The sequence below is a fragment of the Emys orbicularis genome, chromosome 4, assembly GCF_028017835.1.
Source record: "Emys orbicularis isolate rEmyOrb1 chromosome 4, rEmyOrb1.hap1, whole genome shotgun sequence".
Classification (NCBI taxonomy): Eukaryota; Metazoa; Chordata; order Testudines; family Emydidae; genus Emys; species Emys orbicularis.
In genome coordinates, this window is record NC_088686.1 from 69,249,248 (window position 1) to 69,267,115 (window position 17,868).

General features: G+C 43.3%; 1 protein-coding gene across 1 annotated transcript in view; it reads left to right on the top strand.

Annotated features, from left to right (window-relative positions):
• The first annotated feature begins 1,789 nt into the window (after nt 1-1,789).
• Nucleotides 1,790-17,868, top strand: part of LOC135877757 (deubiquitinase DESI2-like) — a 103,106-nt gene continuing 87,027 nt past the window's right edge. Inside the window, 3 exon segments of the mRNA XM_065403308.1 lie at nt 1,790-1,889; nt 11,644-11,759; nt 12,447-12,572. Coding sequence (XP_065259380.1) covers nt 1,790-1,889; nt 11,644-11,759; nt 12,447-12,572 — 342 coding nt within the window.

Sequence of the window (17,868 nt, forward strand, 5' to 3'; positions counted from 1 at the left end):
AATTCCAGCATGTCTGAATTAACTTTCACGTACCAACTAACAACATGTACATTTAATCAAGAAGGCTCCTTGATTTTCTGCAGTCCTGTGGAAACAGACATACACCTTTTCATTGTGTCTTCATTAGCCATAATGCTCCTCCATTCAGAATAGAAAGAAATTAGCACACAGCCCTTTTGTGAACGACTGCAAATGAAGGCTAAACCTGTAGGGGGGGCACCATATTTTGATGTAAACAAAATAGACAGGAACAGAAATCATGTGCGCACTGCCGCAGGCCCTCTGGGCTGTGAACTGTCTTCTAATTAGTTTTATATTGCAAAGTAACACTGCAAAATGATCTCAAGGAAAACCGGATTGTACGCGACCTTATTAGTAGGACTCTTATACAAATTTCAGCTTCCATTATAGTGGTATCCACTAATATGAGTAAGACAGATATATGCTATGTACACCTGGACACACAATTTTAACTTCTTGAGGACAATTCTTTTTTTGTTCCTCATCAGGCTCCTCTGCTGGATCTTGCTGTCTAACTGTTCCTCCTGTGTTAGTGGTCTTTCTGTATGGAAGCAAATCTAGCTGGTGTACTTTGGATTGGCAGAAAACATCTATCAGCCAATCAATGTATCCATTGCAAATTGTTAGCTATGTCACCTGTCCACTATCACTGATTATACAGAGGCATGTATTAGAATTTCCATTATAACCCTAGATGGCTCACTGGGTTAATACGAAAGCCCTTCAAAATTCTTGTAAAGCCAGACTAGTGCTGTATGCCCTGAGAGATGCTGTGAATCAATTCAAGGAGCTAGAAAATGAAAGCATAATCTCCTTTGTTGCCCCTAGGGAATGAGCTACATGCTTTCTGTGGGCAACTAATCAGAAAGTGAGGTACTTGTTTTGGGGGAAATTAAACAAGGGCTGCCACTTTGAAAATATAGATCAATATCTCATTCCGTAAAATTAAAGACTTTTGGGGGGAGGGGGGTGGTAAAATTTGGGAGAAAATATATGCACCAATTGGTTTTGACACAGATTTACCAGCAGGTGGTGTTGGATAGGATATCTTAGCAGTCTTTAGTACAGGGGTTGGCAACCTTTCAGAAGTGGTGTGCTGAGTCCTCATTTATTCATTCTGATTTAAGGTTTCGTGTGCCAGTAATACATTTTAATGATTTTAGAAGGTCTCTTTCTAAAAGTCTATAATATATAACTGAACTATTGTTGTGTGTAAAGTAAATAAGGTTTTTAAAATGTTTAAGATGCTTCATTTAAAATTAAATTAAAATGCAGAGCCCCCTGGACCGGTGGCCAGGACCCGGGCACTGTGAGTGCCACTGAAAATCAGCTCGAGTGCCGCCTTTGGCACACATGCCATAGGTTGCCTTCCTCTGCTTTAGTACATTGAAAGGCTTTTCTACAGTTTCTTTGTGAGTGGCTAGTGCACCAACAGGGTTTTTTCAATACATTATTGACCGGAAACTGCAGCAGCTCAAAGATTTCTCATGTTATCTGAATGATATAATAGCTTTGGAGAAATCCATGGAAAGGCAATTGCGTAAATTGGATAATAATCACTCAGACTAGGCTATGGGATGGTGTCACATAGCTTCTCTGTCATTACCCAGTGTACTTCACTGCCTGGCCAGTTCATGTGGCTGTATGGTCACAAACACACACCAGCTTGTTATCTTTCACCAAGATGCGTATTCTTTTCTTACAAAGTAACAAGCCCTTCCTGAATGGGCTGACAGGGAAGCCGGTGATGGTGAAGCTGAAGTAGGGGATGGAGTACAAGGGCTACCTGGTGTCTGTCGACGGCTACGTGAACATGAAGCTTGCAAACACAGAAGAATACATAGATGGTGCATTGTCAAGACACCTTGGTGAAGTTTTAATAAGATGTAACAACATCCTGTACCTCAGAGGAGTAGAAGAAGATTGAGAAATGAGAGTAAGTTTGTATATTTCTGGAAAATAAAGATCAGTTTTTCACCAAAAAAACCAGTATAATTCAGATTTAGGGCAGGGGGCTTCCCTGCAGCCTGTACTCCTTAGCCCAAACTCACCCTCTGAGCTTCCTTCAGACTATCTTCTTTGCTGCCTGTTCCTTCCACTTATATTCTCCCAATTACCTGGTTAGTCTAGTGATTACCACCCAGCTGCTCATAATCCCCCAAGGGAAAGGTTAATTGCCTCCAGCTGGGCCTGCAGACTTCTTCAGGCTGCAGCAATGTCAGGTGATCAGGGTGCTGCTGATAGTGCCCTGTTAAGAAAAATGAAGTAAATTGTATTATCCTGAAAAAACTAACATTTGGACACCAACGTGATTGTCAAGAAACTTATACAGTGAAGGAGAAAAAATGGAGCTAGCCTGCTATCTACCAGTCTTACTGGACTGCAGGATTTCCTTGCAAAATGCTAAAGAAAAAATAATTTTATGCTTGCCTGTGCTGGTAAAACCTCTTTCTCATACGTAAAGAATGAAAATTAGGAATGGTCATGAGAATACAAAACAGCATTTAATACCACTAAAATGTTATCATCTGCACTCATGTTTTATGCAGAGACTGCAAAAGAGACTTTAGATGTAGTATTTGGAATAATGAAATTCTATTAGTACAGCATAATACCTGAACACACATCCTTATATTTCTTGACTCAAGACTTCTATTTTTTCTAGAAGCTACTAGACAGTAGCAATAGTGTATGATTTTGTTTCCGTATCACTATGATGTTGATAAATTAAGTGTCCTGTCTTCTGGAGAAAACGCTGGTCTTTAAAGATTATAGGGAAGGAGGAGAAGGAGGAATTTGCTAACAAAGGAAAGTTTAGCTTGGCCTGATTCTATGCTCAGGAGAAGAAAGTGGGAAACATACAGAGAGTCAAATAGAGCAGATGCTAGCTAAGCAGCTGGGAGACTGGTAAATCTGCAGAGTTCAAAGGGACAGTGTCAATCTGAGAAGCTTCAAACAGAAAGTCTCTGAAGAGAGGAAAGGATGTTTTTGTGGTTCTGGCAGTGGGCTAGGACTGAAGAGATCTCTGTTCATTTGCTGACTGTGTCACAGGCTTTCTGTATGACCTTGAGCAGATCACTTAACCCCTCAGTTCCACATTTGAAAAACCGTAATAATACTTCCTTTCTCCCAGCCTTTGTTTGTCTTGTATATTTAGACTACTAGCTTTTACTAGCAGGAACTGTCTCTTCCTGTGTATTTGTGCAGGGCCCTTTGCAATGAGGACCTGATCTTGTCTGGGGCCTCTGGGTGCTTATCCAAAGAAGCAAGTGGTGAAAGACCCTCTAGAAATACTAAAATATATATCTGCTCAGCCTCTGTGATACATAGTGTGAATTATTGTTACCATGCAATCGCTCTTTCCATGAATTGTGATAGCTCCTTTGAAACCATTACAGTCTGTGCTGTGAATTCATATTAATAATATCAAGAAGTATGTAATTTTGGTGTTCAGGAGTGGGTGTTAATACAAAGGTTCAGCATTTATATGTCTATTTCCAGATTTAAAAATATCATTGAGACCCCCTTTCATTGGGAGATATATAGCTATTGATTTACAGCAACCTTATTACAATCTTGTGTTACAAACGAAAAGATAAAAGCCCAAACCTCCAAATGCTTGACAATCAGGAACCTGTAGCTGGAATTAAAAACCAAAACTGAAACATACAAGTCTGGAACTACTCAGTGCAGGTTTCAACCAGTGCTTAATTTGTAATGAAAGAGGTGCTGGGGCTCAAGCAATTTTTTTACATTGATAACTGAGGCAGCCTGGGCTATGAGGTGCTGGGCTCAGCCCTGCAAAGCCCTGGCACAAATTAAGCACTGGTTTCAACACAAACATTAATTCTGCCCTCTTATCCCCAACCACTGTCCTTCATTTAACTTTAAGCCACAAAATGTATCCTGGATAAAACCCTGCAAATTGATCCATAAACTGTGAAACCATCCAATAATAAAAGGCTGGGGACCTTTTTGGTACAGACCAAAGGCCACAACATTTTACATATTGCCTTTCACAATGGTCTAGACAAACCATCCCAGTCCTTGGCTGGATATCCCACTCCCATTCACCCTCCCAATATTGGTCAGAAACCCCATACTCAAGATTCAGGTCAGAGATCAACTAGCTCCGTAACAGGTATATGGTTGCACAATGGGAGGTGAATATAAACATCTCTTAAATAATCACAGTGAAGCCTGTAACACTCCAAGGGCCAGTCTACAGAGCTCAAGTACTGATCTATGAGGTGGTTTACTATTGAAGATGGAATAAGTGAAACACAACAGTTTGCTCCTTCACAAACACTGCAACCTTCCTCAGGAATCTGATGAAATGTTGCCTCCAGTGTTTAACTCTATTTCATGCTGCTTTTAAAAAAATAGAATCCTGGTTAATGTACGTAGAATGGGATAATAATGACAGCTGTATGTAGGCAAGAGTATTGTGTGGAATCCCAAATGAAAGTTGTCAAAAATAGTAATGGACAACTGAGAAGTGCACCTGACATGGTTATAAGACACATTAATGGTGGGTTGGTGGAACAGATGTAGAAAATTTTTCAAGGCACCTTTTGCTACTGGTAATTGAGACATGATTATCTTCTCTGATCTATGCATAAAGTCTCCCACAATGTTATGTTGTCCCTTTAGTTCCAAATGAAATATAAAAACTTGTGTGCTAGTGCACTGCAGTGCCAACTGGAAGGAACCTGAGGAAGACTTCAAGTGAGAGAAATATTGTTGTTCCTCTTCTCTCATCTACACTATAAATCAGATTAATAGGTACCAGTAATTACTGAAGTTCAATGTCTGATTCTTGGTTTTTTTAAAGAATTTGTTAGACGTTGACATTAAATATTGTTTAATAACACCTTGGACTTCTTTGATATTCATGAATGGGTAGTGCTATAGCAGTTTATAAATACTATTTCAGCTTCAAGATACAGAAATTGAACCACAGAGTCTAAAGTCATAATTGGCAAACTTGGCTGAATAAAGTTTAAACACAATTTTCCTGTTGGGGTATATCTACACTGCAATAATAGAGCCGTGGCACAGCTGAACTGCCGGGCTCACTTGACTCGGGCTGCAGGGCTATAAAATTTCAGTGTAGACATTTGGGCTCGGGGTGGAGCCTGGGCTCTGGGACCCTCCCCTCTCCTGGTGTCTAGAGCCCAGGCTCCAGCCCAAGCCTGAAAGTCTACACTTACTACTGGGAGAATTCTGTGCTACTGCACACATGCAGAATTCATGTTTCCCACAGATTTTTTCCCCTGCAGAAAATAGATTGTGACAGGGAGGCACTGCAATTACACCTTCGCCTACCGGGGGCTGCTGTGGCACCAGAACAGAGGGCAGCCAGCCAAGGAGAGGAAGGCAGCCACTGCCCCCTTCTTACGGTGCCCTGGCACAGGATATGAGGTGGGAGGATGGATAGAGCAGAGCACCTGGGACTGCTGGGAAGTCACCTAGACTGGGATTCAGAAGGGCTAGTGGGGGGACAGACTAGGGCAGGAGCATAGGAGCCAGTGGGGTGACAGTATTGAGCCAGAGGCTGAATGGAAGTGGGGGTGCAGAGACACATGATGACGGGGAGAGGAGAGGTGGCTGAGTGTGGGTGCAGGGACACACAGGGATGGCTGAGTGTGGGTGCAGGGGCAAATGGTGACAGGAGCAGATGTGCCTGACTGAATGGGAGAGGCCAGGGTCTGCATGGGGAAGGCTCCCCAACTCCCTAACAATCCCTACCCCCCAAAAAACTATTCCATAACTCTCCCACACCCAACAACCTCCAGGTTCACTCCCAGGCTCCTTCCCAGCAATTACCCCTCTCCCTCAGCTCCTCCATTACCCCTGATGCCCCCAAGCCTTTGCACTTCTTCTGAGGGGTGCAAGAAATATGTTTCTGTATTGTAGTTTAAATGAATTATTAGTTCTGTATTAATATGCCTAGTAAGGAATTTATTTGTCAAAAAAAATGTCCTGAATCTTTTTTGTTGTCTGTATTGTTACAGACATACTTGCTTACAGGCATTTTGAAATAAACTACTTAAATAATTGAAAATCGTGTGATTATATTGTGTTATTTTGACCAATAAAATATGCAGAATTTTAAAATATTGTGTACAGAATTTAATGTTTTGACGGAGAATTCCCCGCAAGAGTACACACTGCAATTTTATAGCCCCACAGCCCAAGCCCCACGAGCCCGAGTCACCTGACCTGGACCCAACCATGGGTCTTCTATTGCAGTGTAGACATACCCTTCATGTAATATGGGAACTCTGGCTGCTCAGCAACTCTGAAACTCAGGTAGTCTTTATTTGCTTAGGTGCCTAACTATGAATTTAGGTATCTAACTTTAGGCACGTGTTTGAAAATTCTGGTATAAATTATTTGCTTAAGGTCACACTAGAGGTCAACCAGGCACAAACCCAGATCTCTTGCGCCCCAGTCCTAAAGGTCCTAACCACGAGTTTTACTACCTCTTCACACACAATTCATCTAAATCTTAGTGCATTCAATGGGCCAAAATCAGACTCTGGTTTTAGTGAGCACAATTCCATTGATTTCAGTGTTAATTTGAATTCAACCTGAAGCCAACGGACTTGCATCCATTAATGACTGCTTCTTGGAGCAGCTAGTCCTGGAACCCACAAGTGGAGAGGCAATTCTTGATTTAGTTCTAAGTGGTACATAGGATCTGGTCCAACAGGTGAATATAGCTGAACTGCTTGGTAATAACAACAATAATGAAATTAAATTTATCTTCCTTGCGAAGGGGAAAATACCAAAGAAACCCACCCCAGTAGCATTTAACTTCAAAAAGGGGAACTACACAGTAAATTATTTGTAAGTACCTCAGAGGCAAGAAACCAGCCAAACAAGCAGTGGGGATACTGGATGCTCCAGGTGCTAAAGGACTACTCAAGAAAGACAAGGACATAGTGGAGAAGCTAAATAAAATCACTGTAGAGGATGTGAGGGAGATTCCCACACTCGAGCCATTCTTTTTAGGTGACAACTCTGAGGAACCGTCCCAGACTGAGGTGTCAATAGAGGAGGTTTTGTAACAAATTGAGAAATTAAACAGTAATGCATCACCAGGACCAGATGATATTCACTCAAGAGTTCTGAAGGAACTCAAATATGAAATTACAGAACTACTAACTGTGGTATGTAACCTATTGCTTAAATCAGCATCTGTACCAGATGACTGGTGGATAGCTAATGCAACACTGAATTTAAAAAAAAAAAAAAAGGCTTCAGAAGCAATCCTGGCAATTTACAGGCCAGTAAGCCTAACTTCGGTACCAGACAAATTGGATGAAACTATAGTAAAGAACAGAATTATCAGACACATAGATGAACATAATTAGTTGGGAAAGAGCCAACATTGCTTTTGTAAAGGGAAATCATGCCTCACCAATCTATTTGAATTCTTTGAGGGGGTCAGCAAACATGGGAACAAGGGTGATCCAGTGGATGTAGTGTACTTGGATATTCAGAAAGCATTTGACAAGGTCACTCACCAAAGGCTCTTAAGCAAAGTAGGCAGACATGGGATAAGAGGGAAGGTCCTCTTGTGGATCAATAACTGGTTAAAAGATAGGAAACAAAGGGTCATCTTTTACAGTGGTGAGAGGTATCCCCCTGGGGTCTGTACTGGGCCCAGTCCTATTCAGCATATTCATAAATGATCTAGAAAAAGGGGGAGAAAGTGAGGTGGCAAAGTTTGCAGATGGTAAAAAATTATTCAAGAGAGTTAAGTCCAAAACTGACTGTGAAGAGTTACAAAGGGATCTCACAAAACTTGGTGACTGGGCAACAAAATGGCAGGTGAAATTCAGTGTCGATAAATGTGAAGTAGTGTACATTGGAAAACATGATCTCAACCATACATACAAAATGATGGGATCTAAATGAGCTATTAGCACTCAAGAAAGAGCTCTTGGTGTCAATGGGGATAGTTCTCTGAAGTGGTTTGAGCATTGACCTGCTAAACCCAGGGTTGCAAGTTCAATCCTTAAGGGGGCCACTTAGGGATCTGGGGCAAAAATCAGTACTTGGTCCTGCTAGTGAAGGCAGGGGGCTGGACTTGATGACCTTTCAAGGTCCCTTCCAGCTCTATGAGAGAGGTATATCTCCATATATATTATTTGCTCAATGTGCAGCAGCCATCAAAACGCTAACAATGTTAGGAACCATTAGAAAAGGGATGGATAATAAGAGGGAAAAGATCATGTCACTATATATATCCATGGTACACCCACACCTTGAACACTGTGTGCAGTTCTGGTCACCCCCATCTTAAAAAAGCTATATTAGAATTAGAAAAAGTACAGAGAAGGGCAACCACTATGAGTAGGGGTATGGAACAGCTTCCATATGAGAAGAGATTAGTAAGACTGGGACTGTTCAGTTTGAAAAAGGGATGACTACGGGGGGAATATGATAGAGGTCTAAAAAATCATGAATGGTGTGGAGAAAGTGAATGAGGAAGTGTTATTTATTCCTTCACATAACACAAGAACCAGAAGTCACCCAATGAAATTAATAGGCAGCAGGTTTAAAACAAACCTAAGGGAGCACTTCTTCACAGTGCACAGTCAATTTGTAGAACTCATTGCCAGGGGATGTTTTAAAGGTCAAAAGTATAACTGGATTCAAAAAAGAATTAGATAAGTTCCTGGAGGATAAGTCCATTAATGGCTGTTAGCCAAGATGGTCAGGGATGCAACCCATGCTCTGGGTGTCCCTAAGCCTCTGCCTGCCAGAAGCTGGAACTGGGTGCCAGGGGATGTGGGTCACTTGATAAATTGCCCTGTTCTGTTCAGTCCCTCTTGAAGCATCTGGCACTGACCACTGTCGTAAGACAGGGTACTGGGCTAAATGGACGATTGATCTGACCCAGTATGCCCATTCTTATGTTCTAATTTAAATCAAGGCTGAAATTAGCCCACATTGATTCCGATTAAAGTTGCAAACACCTTCTGTTTGTTAGTAAGATGTTCTAGTACAACTGACAAAAACACAAGGAAATTAAACAATAACTGTTTGAAGTCATTTTACGGAACTGATCTCAACTTACAAATGCAAGGAAATTCAGTTCTGAGATTAACATTCGTTGTATCTCAGTACTACAAAAGTCTCTAAATAGCAAATAACCTTTCAATTATATTTGTTCACTAAAGACAACCACGTGAGGTTAAGGATGGACTTTTAGCTTTAAATCTGATTTCCCCCAACCCTGTTTTTTCTGACCCTTAATCTACTTTAAAAATACGTAGAACCATTGGCTTAATTTAATTTATTACAAGATTTTTTTTTAATCTAAATGATTGTTATCTTTAGAAATGTCTTTAGGATAAAAGTGAATAAAAGATTGCAAGCCATGATCAATTTACTTTAAATCTATTTTAGTATATCTAAGAATCCATCTTTGTAATATGGCCTGCTCCAAAGTCTTTTCATTGACTTCAATGGACTTTGATTCAGGGTGCGTCTGAGCAGCAGATATTGTGCATCAGATTATTTTATCAAGTAACATAGTATGGTGTGTAGATAAGATATGTTACACAGTGATGAGCCCGTTTAAGAGGAAATGAGACCAGCCCCTCCTGTGCCATAATTAATTAGCTCCTTCCCAACCTGAGGGGGGTGGGGGGCTAAGAGGGATCAGCTGATACTTTAATAGGCACATGGGCCTTAAAAAAGGACTCAGGGAACTTGCTCTGGGAAAAGAAAGATAGTGAGCAAGCAGAAAGGCTGGCTCCTGTGGAAGGCTTTGGGGTAGGGTCTGTAGGGGAATGGTATTCCAGGTGAGCCAGTCTGGTGCTGAGTGTTTGATACTAGAAGAAGGGGAAATACTCAAAGGTAGCCCAGAAAAGGGCTGAGAACAAGGTGTTTTTAAGAACTGTTTTGTTTTTTGGGACCTTCTTAGTGGAATCTTGCAACCCCTGCCAGGGGTTAAGTTTGTTTGATATGGGTGGAGGGCTAAGACACATGTTTAGCACTGATCTTTGTGTGGAGTTTATTAAAAAGCCCTGAAGGAGAGGCATCCTAAAGTAGGGTGCCTGCAGCCCATGGAGGGGTGCTTGAGTAGCAGGTGTCCTGTTACACTGGAACACTCCTGTCGTGTGATCCCAAGGACTTGTTGCCAGTTTAGCAGGAGTGTGATGGCTGCTTTTTTGGGCCCTATCCCTTGTGAGGTTGAGTAAATGCATCCATTAGGAGCTTAGGATGCTTAATAACTAGCAGTATAGAATCTTTACCTTTATTTTTTAAATAGCATACAATAAGTTAAAGGGCAAATCCATTTCCCAGCTCTCAAACCAAGAATCTGAACTCAAGGAAGATATGAATGGGGGAAGGAATCTTCCCCACTTCTCCACATGGAGCAGCTGCTACTGCAATCCAGAGGATGCAGTATGCCTCTGGGACCAGTATTTAAAGGTGTTTGGGTGCCTAAGGATACAGATAAATGCATATTGGGATTTTTCAAAAGTGCCTAGACTCCCATTGAAATCAATCTGGACTCTGATCTTTCTGAATGGAGGGAAGACTTCCCCAGAGCAGCAGGTCATCTGACCCTGGGCCTGCCTTGCTCTGATACCCTTTAATCCATAAAAGCTTCCTGTGTATGTGCCCTCCATCTCCCCTGCCCTTTCTTGCACAGCAGAGATGCATGGGGTCTTCTGCTAGGAGACTCTCTGAAGGGTAGAGAGGCAGGGCCAGGATTTGTCCCTAAAGGCACACAATTCTATTTGTTTGTACTTATATCTTTCTAGAGGGATGACTAGAAATTGCTTGTTGGCTGAGAGTTTACAGCTGATCAACTCTGGCCTCACCCCTACAGTCACTGCCAGAGGGTGGCAACAGGTATTTTAGGACTCTGCCTTTTAGGCTGCACTCTGAGTTCTTGTGATATAGTAAAGCTGATTATATTTTAAAAAGTCCATACTGCAGCAATAACAGGAGCAGAAAACACCACCAAAAATACTAGCTTCAATGTAAATTATTCTACCCAGAGGGAAAACGGTGGGGCCTTTAAAAACAAGGCTGCTGGTGTTGCTAGAAATGAACAGGCCAGTACTTCAAACTATCTGAAGTGTTTTGTCCTCCCTTGGCCAGCTGGAATGTTGTTGATTTCCTTGCAAGCACTGGGGCACTTGTGTGAAATTGATTAGCTCAGCAGTCCTTATATACACACACTGAAAATACAACACTTCCCCTTTAAACTACAGGCTGAAAAAGGTGTTAAACATTAGGCACCTCTACTGAACCCCGTTTAACACAGAATTTGTGAAAGGTTCACCTCGAAAGAGAACAATGAAGGATGGTTAAAAGATTGTAAAGGCAAATTATTTTTTCACCCCCCCCCCTTCCCCTAACACACACCGGGTTACTAATTAATGGCATAATGAACCATCTAGGCAGGCAGGTGCAGTACTTTGACTCCCAAGCCATCAGCACTGGGGTTATTGTCACCCTCAAGAGACCTTCTCGTCTATTGAGTGTTTCCCATGCGGCGGAGGAAAGCATTCAGCTGTTGCCTGTGGAGGGCCGGGGAATGCTGGGCTTTGCTGATGTAACAGGCTCCCTGCACTTTTCATTCAGATCTGGTTGGCTGCAAGCTGGCAGAGAGCCTGAGCGACGCCTCCAACTCCGATGAGGTCATCCCAGCTCCCCTTTTTGGGTACTACAGGCAAGATCTGCGCTGCCTCAGCATTAAGGTCAGCTCGCGGCTCCCCCGGAAAAACGGATGCCTCTAGGAAGCCCCCTGCCGCCCATCCCCCTAGCCCAGACCCCGCGATTCCCTTAAAGCGAAAGGAGGAGCAGGGGGGGATTGACCGCAATGGATGTTCCCGTTTGCTCGGATTTGAACGCTGTTTGCGAGTCGGTTGCAAGAAATTGCGGAGCTGCCAGTGCCCGGCGCCCTCCTAACTAGCGCCGGGGAGGAGGCAACTCCCGAGCTCGCCGCTGTCAGCAGCGACACTGCTCGCTCAGCCCGCTCCCCAATTCGTACCCCCCCGCCCCCATCCCCGGGCGGGGATGCAGCGGCCCCGCAGAGAGCGGCGCGGGCTCCATCAGCTCCCAGTCCCCGGAGACTGGCTGCTGCGGGACAAGCGGATCCCGAAGTAGGGTTCGCAGCTCACCCCACGCTCCGAGTGGCGGGAAGAGCAAAGGTTTCCCGCGCTGGGCGCGCTCCAGCCCGCCCTTCAGCACTCGGGCAGCTCCCTGCACGCCGGGCCGGGACAAACTCCTACGGATGCGATGGCAGAGTAACTCCAGGGCTCGCTGAAAGCCCAGTGGCTGGTCTGGCCTGCGGCGCGTCCCTCTCCCCACCCGACAGCCAGGCCGGAGCCGGAGTCCCGCCGCAGCTCCCTGTTGCGGCTTCCGATGCCCTTTCGGCTCCGCAGGGTTCCCCGCCCGCGGCCCGAGAAGAAACCCGGAGAGAAACTTCAGCACCCGGACAGCTCCCATCTAGACGCGGGGACAGCAGCACCGCCTCGCGGGTGTGTCGTGTCAAGCCAAGCCCGGCCCCGGTGGGAGCGGTGACCCCGGGAGGATGAGGGCAGCGATCTGGACCTGATTCTACCCGCGCCAGCACAGCGATGGGGAGCTGACCTTCCTCCGCCGGCTGTGCTCCTACCTATTCGGCTGCTCCATTTGAATGCCTACTTTGCTTGGGAGTCTTCCCCTCTTTCACTAATTCAACCGCCCCCCCCCTTGCATATTTTCTGGAGACGGGGGGCTGATATCTGTGCAAAGAGCCTGCTCTGGCTGTCGTTTGGTTTGGCAGTTACAAGGCTGGAGGGTGCCTGGGTAGTGTATTGTACCAATGCAGCAACCCCGATGAGCTGCAGCGTTAGAAAGAAACCCAGGATTGACTCTGCTGGTGGGGGGTGAAAAAACACCCCCCCAACTTTGGCATCCAGGAAAAGCGTGTCCCCCACTACCCCACCCCAGCCAAGCTTCTTTCTTCGGCGACCATAGAAAGACATTTCCCATCCTATGTAGCTGAGGGTAAAAGCGTACCCTGGGGGCAGCGCCACATCTGGCAGGGATTTGGGGGTTTAAATCCAGTGTCCGCCGCAATCAACAATGGCAAATGAACCGGTGATTCTGAATGTTTATGATATGGTGAGTATGAAACAATATGATGGGGGTGGGGGAATGACAGCGTGCGATTGGTCGCAGAAAGACCAAGATGAGGAACCTAGCATCTAGCCCCGGAGAGGCTGAATTTTCCAAGCTTTTCTTGTTCTGGCTGACGCGGGTGGTGCTGGCTCTGGCTTTTTTTGTAGCACATCACAGCGGATTAAAGGTAAAACTGTGCTGGATTTTCTGTAGATTAGTGAAATTGACTTTTCAATTTACGAAGCCGCAGCTAGAGAGAGAGAGGTGCGATCGCCTCTCCTATTCCTAGAGCTAGATGCCCTTGACTTTCAAGGCTATCAAGCATCAGGCTGGAGAGAGAGCCCTGGGGGGAGGAAAAACAGTTTCCAAAATATTCCTTTAGTGTTGTTAAAACTAACAACCCAAATCCGAATCTCACATGTTTGGAACAGTTGAACAGAGACTGGCATTAGGAAAAGGCTTGAAGAAATGACCTGGGTAATTTTTTTTTAAGGTGAATAGTAATTGCTTGAGTAATAAGCAATTTTAACTGATAAAGCTTCGGCATGGGAAGTGAAGTATTCTGCACTCCATGATCATGCCTGAGAATGTTCTCTTAAAGTTCACAGCATATTTAACATCTCTCCTTACCATTCCTTTGGGGGTGGGGCGGGGGGAGAGGAAGGAGGAATTATTTGTGTTAAAATCAATAAACAAAGCAGAAATCTCAAATAAACTCATGGTACAACTCAAAACCATAAGAGGGCTTTGAACAAACCATTTTATTTATGGTTCCCACATACACTCATGAGAGTTGTACCCAGCTCCCTCTTAAACGATTGGCATTGAGTAGCATTCAGAGTGGGGACATTTTGATGGGGAAGCATTTCACCCGATTTGTCCTTTATAAGCCAAGAATATGAAATTCCATCAATCCCACAATTTTTAATTAACTTTTCTGTGGAATATATCACTTTATTAGGCCCAACATCTGACTTGATCATAACTATCCAATCCCACACTTTAAGAATTTATGGCATGACACTTCATTTTAACTCCATACAGTGGTAATTAACACTAACTTTTAACAGAGTCCATGGAACATATAACACTCATATGCCAAATGAATTATGATGAGGAGGTTCATAATGAATGCCAAAAATAGTAATAATGGGACACTTTAAATGAAGTGTTGGCATTTACAGCAAAGATTAAGTGATTCTCTGTCACCTGGGAAGCCTTAAAGTACTCCTGTTGGGGGAGAAAAGTGCTATTTAAACTGTAACACCTAGATCTAAGGACACAGAGGAATCCAGCTAGACTAACTTGGCATATACAATACTGAGCCTCACCTGAAGGCTCTCTCTGTTTTATGAACCACGCTGACATACTTTCATTTCTTTTGGAATGCACTCTGCTGTAGTCCATGTTTAATTGGTTGGCATCCCAAAACAGTGCCTTATTTGTGAGACTGTAGTAGGAATCATTCTATCTAATGCCTTGGAAAGGTGAAGTGTCAGAGGATGGTTCATTCCAGAAAGATTCAGACCAACACCACCTCCATTTGGTTCCTTCATTTTTTTTAGTAAGTGAATTCCCTGAGAAGGGTGTGAGCTTGACAGCCCTGCAGGTGAATTCTGCTGATTCTCCTTCCCAATGTTACAGCATGGGCAGCAGTGTAAGCTTTCCTTTGGTGCCCCATTCTCAGTATGCCTCAAACCTGAGCTGAAAGGATCGCCTCCAGAGGTGAGGGGAACCCAGTTTCCATGGCCCATTCAGTCCTTGACTGTTCTTCTGTGATTGTCACCAAAGATGATGCCTATTAAGGGCTTTTTTTTAACTCTGCCAGTTTTGTGTTGTGATGTGTATGCCTGTCCACAGGGAACTGTGCTGAGGCCACAAATTTAATTCAGACTAAACAAATTTTTGATCTCCACCAAACTGTGAAAGTCTCCATACCTCATTATTAATCCCCTGGGTTTCCCCTAACTTAATGACTGTACATAGAAAGCATTCTGGTTTCATATTCCAACTGCTTGCCTTATTACTGAGTCGCATACAATTCAGTTTCTATATTATAACTGCTGGGGCTACATTCTTTTGACTGGTGCTATGATTTTAATGCCATACAGCATGGGATATAGCCATGCAGTTCATTACATTGTGGTGGGGAGTTATGGGGCAGCAGGGAAACAATTGCACACATAAATAACTGTTTTTAAAGCGGCATTAATAAAAGGGGGGGAAAGGCAGCTGGGGATAACAATTAACTAGAATTTAAAGCTCTGCTTTCTTGACAAAGAACATGACCCCAGCATGGCATCAGGGAGTACTTTAGCTACAGGAAAGCTTAGCTTTGGGGCAAAAGTTCAATTAAGAACCCTCAGCGCAGATATGAAATATCCTCTTTGTGTAGTCTTGAGTATCGAACGATTTTTTCCCAGCACAAAATAATTGAGCAAAAATTGTTCAGTGTTTCCAAGTACTCAACTTACTATCAATAAAAGCAATTCTACCCACCTACAATATAGATGGGGATTGAATTATATATTGTTTCTGCCTAAAGAGCACAAAAAATATAGGAGGATGGAGAATTTACCTATTGAGACAGAAAACTTTAAAAATAGAATAGGTGGGCTGTTAACCTACTGATTTCAAAACATGAATCTAAAGTGATTGCATGGCTCAGCGACCGGTCATGGGGTTCAGAATCTTTTAACTGCCACATGCCCAGTTTGAAACTGTTTGAGAGTGTAGTCGATGGATACATGAAATGAGTTGTGCAAGTTCTGAAGGGGATGGCTGCTGTCTAGATAGTACTGCTCCTTTGAAAGGGTAAATCAGGGCACCTTTCAGATTAAGATGGGGAGAAAAATATTAAACTATTTAGTTCAGCCCAAACATTAGTGAGATTGTAAGATAACTTGCTTCAACCAGTCCATCTCTGGGTCTATTGAATGTCTGGGAATTTCCTTTAAGTATTTGTGGCTTATTTTGAGATGATCAGCTAAATCAACATAACTAACTTTTAATAACGATCAAGGTACTAAATCAAAGGTGTAAGATTGCAAATATTTGAAAGTATTTAACTCTGACAGGCTAACTACATTGACATGCCAAAACACTTCTCTAAAGAATAGTCAGTTTTGCACAGATTAAGGTCATCAGACAATCTCATAATGTTTTCAGTCAGTTACATGGCACATGTCGGCTGTTAAATTAACAGCTGTCCATGTATATCATTGCTCTCTTGCTTTATCTTTAAAATTGTCATGATTCTCCACTGCCTTGCACCTTGTGTCTAGCAGAAAAATGCTACCAATCTGGCCTGATGGCATTTGGTACCCACTGTGCCCTGGTGCCAATGATTACACCAGGTGCAGTGCGATGGCGAATCAGGCCTGGTGGCTGCAGTAAATGTAGAACTGTAATGCTTGATCTCTGTATTTCCTGAAAGCATGGGCCTGAGTTTCCTCTCAGTTACACTAGTGTCGTTCCACTGATTTCACTGGATTTACTCCTGATTCTCATGGGAGTAAATGAGAATCCAGTGTGTTCTAGGCAAACTTGATCTTACATTTTCCCCATGATCACAACCTTCAAAATGATAGCCAGAATGTAATTATTTCACTTTGGGGAGCCATTGGCTTCTTTGCATTTTCCAGGTATCCTTTAATCAATTGTAATCCAAGTGGCTGATAGTCAATAATTGCTAACAAGGGGCTGACACTGAAAATCTATGCATAAGTCTCTCATTTGCTTAGCTGATTATAGAATGACAGTGTCTTTTATCTAGGTTCTTATATAGCACCCATCACTCTCTTTGAGTGGCTCATGAAATCGCAAAGCGAACACACACATTTTTTTCTCTCCACTGCAGTCAACCAGGCCTAGGTTTGTTTGTGTGTGTGTATGTGTGTGTATATATATATATATATATTTGTGGTATTATTGTGGGAAGCCAACGCTGAAGAAGGGATTGCATATTGCTCTGAAGGTGCTGAGGTTTGTGGTCATCCTCATCTTTTCCAGGAGTCAGTTCCAGAGGCACAGGTCGGTTGCCAAGAAAGCTCTGTCTTCTGTAGATATGAATCTCACTCTCATGTTCCATTGTTCCCATGAAACGTAGCTGTTGTGGGAAGTCATGATTGTGCAGGGGGAGGCAGTTTGTCAGGTTAGACTTGAAGATGAGAGCCAAAACTTTGAGTGATGTGGTATTCAAAGGAAAGATAGTTAAGAGATTAATTCTGGGGTGATGTAGTTTCTGCGTTCTGTGTTACTGAGAAAGGAGCTGCTGTTCTATACCAGTTGCCGCTTTTTTAAGGTTGTTGGTTTCATATGTAGGTACAGAAAACTGCAGCAATCAATCCTTGAGGTCACAAATGCATCAACTACTCTGGCTAAATCTGAAGCTGACAGCATGGGGTGCAGTCTCCTGGCCAGCTGCAGGTGGAAAAAGGCATTTTTCACAGCTATGGCTAGTTGTCTTCAGAAGCCCTGAAGGGTGCAGGTGGAAACTGAGGGTGTAGACTGTCTTAACGATCTGAAGGCAGATGCATCCAGTGGAGGGTGATATTCTAAAGGTGGTAAGTTCTTTCCACACTACGCTTACCACTTTAGTCTTTCCACCATTCAGTTTCAGCCAGATATTCTTCATGGATTGGCATTGGATAAAAATGATGGAATGGAACTAGACATCCCTCTTCTCTGGTATATTTGAGA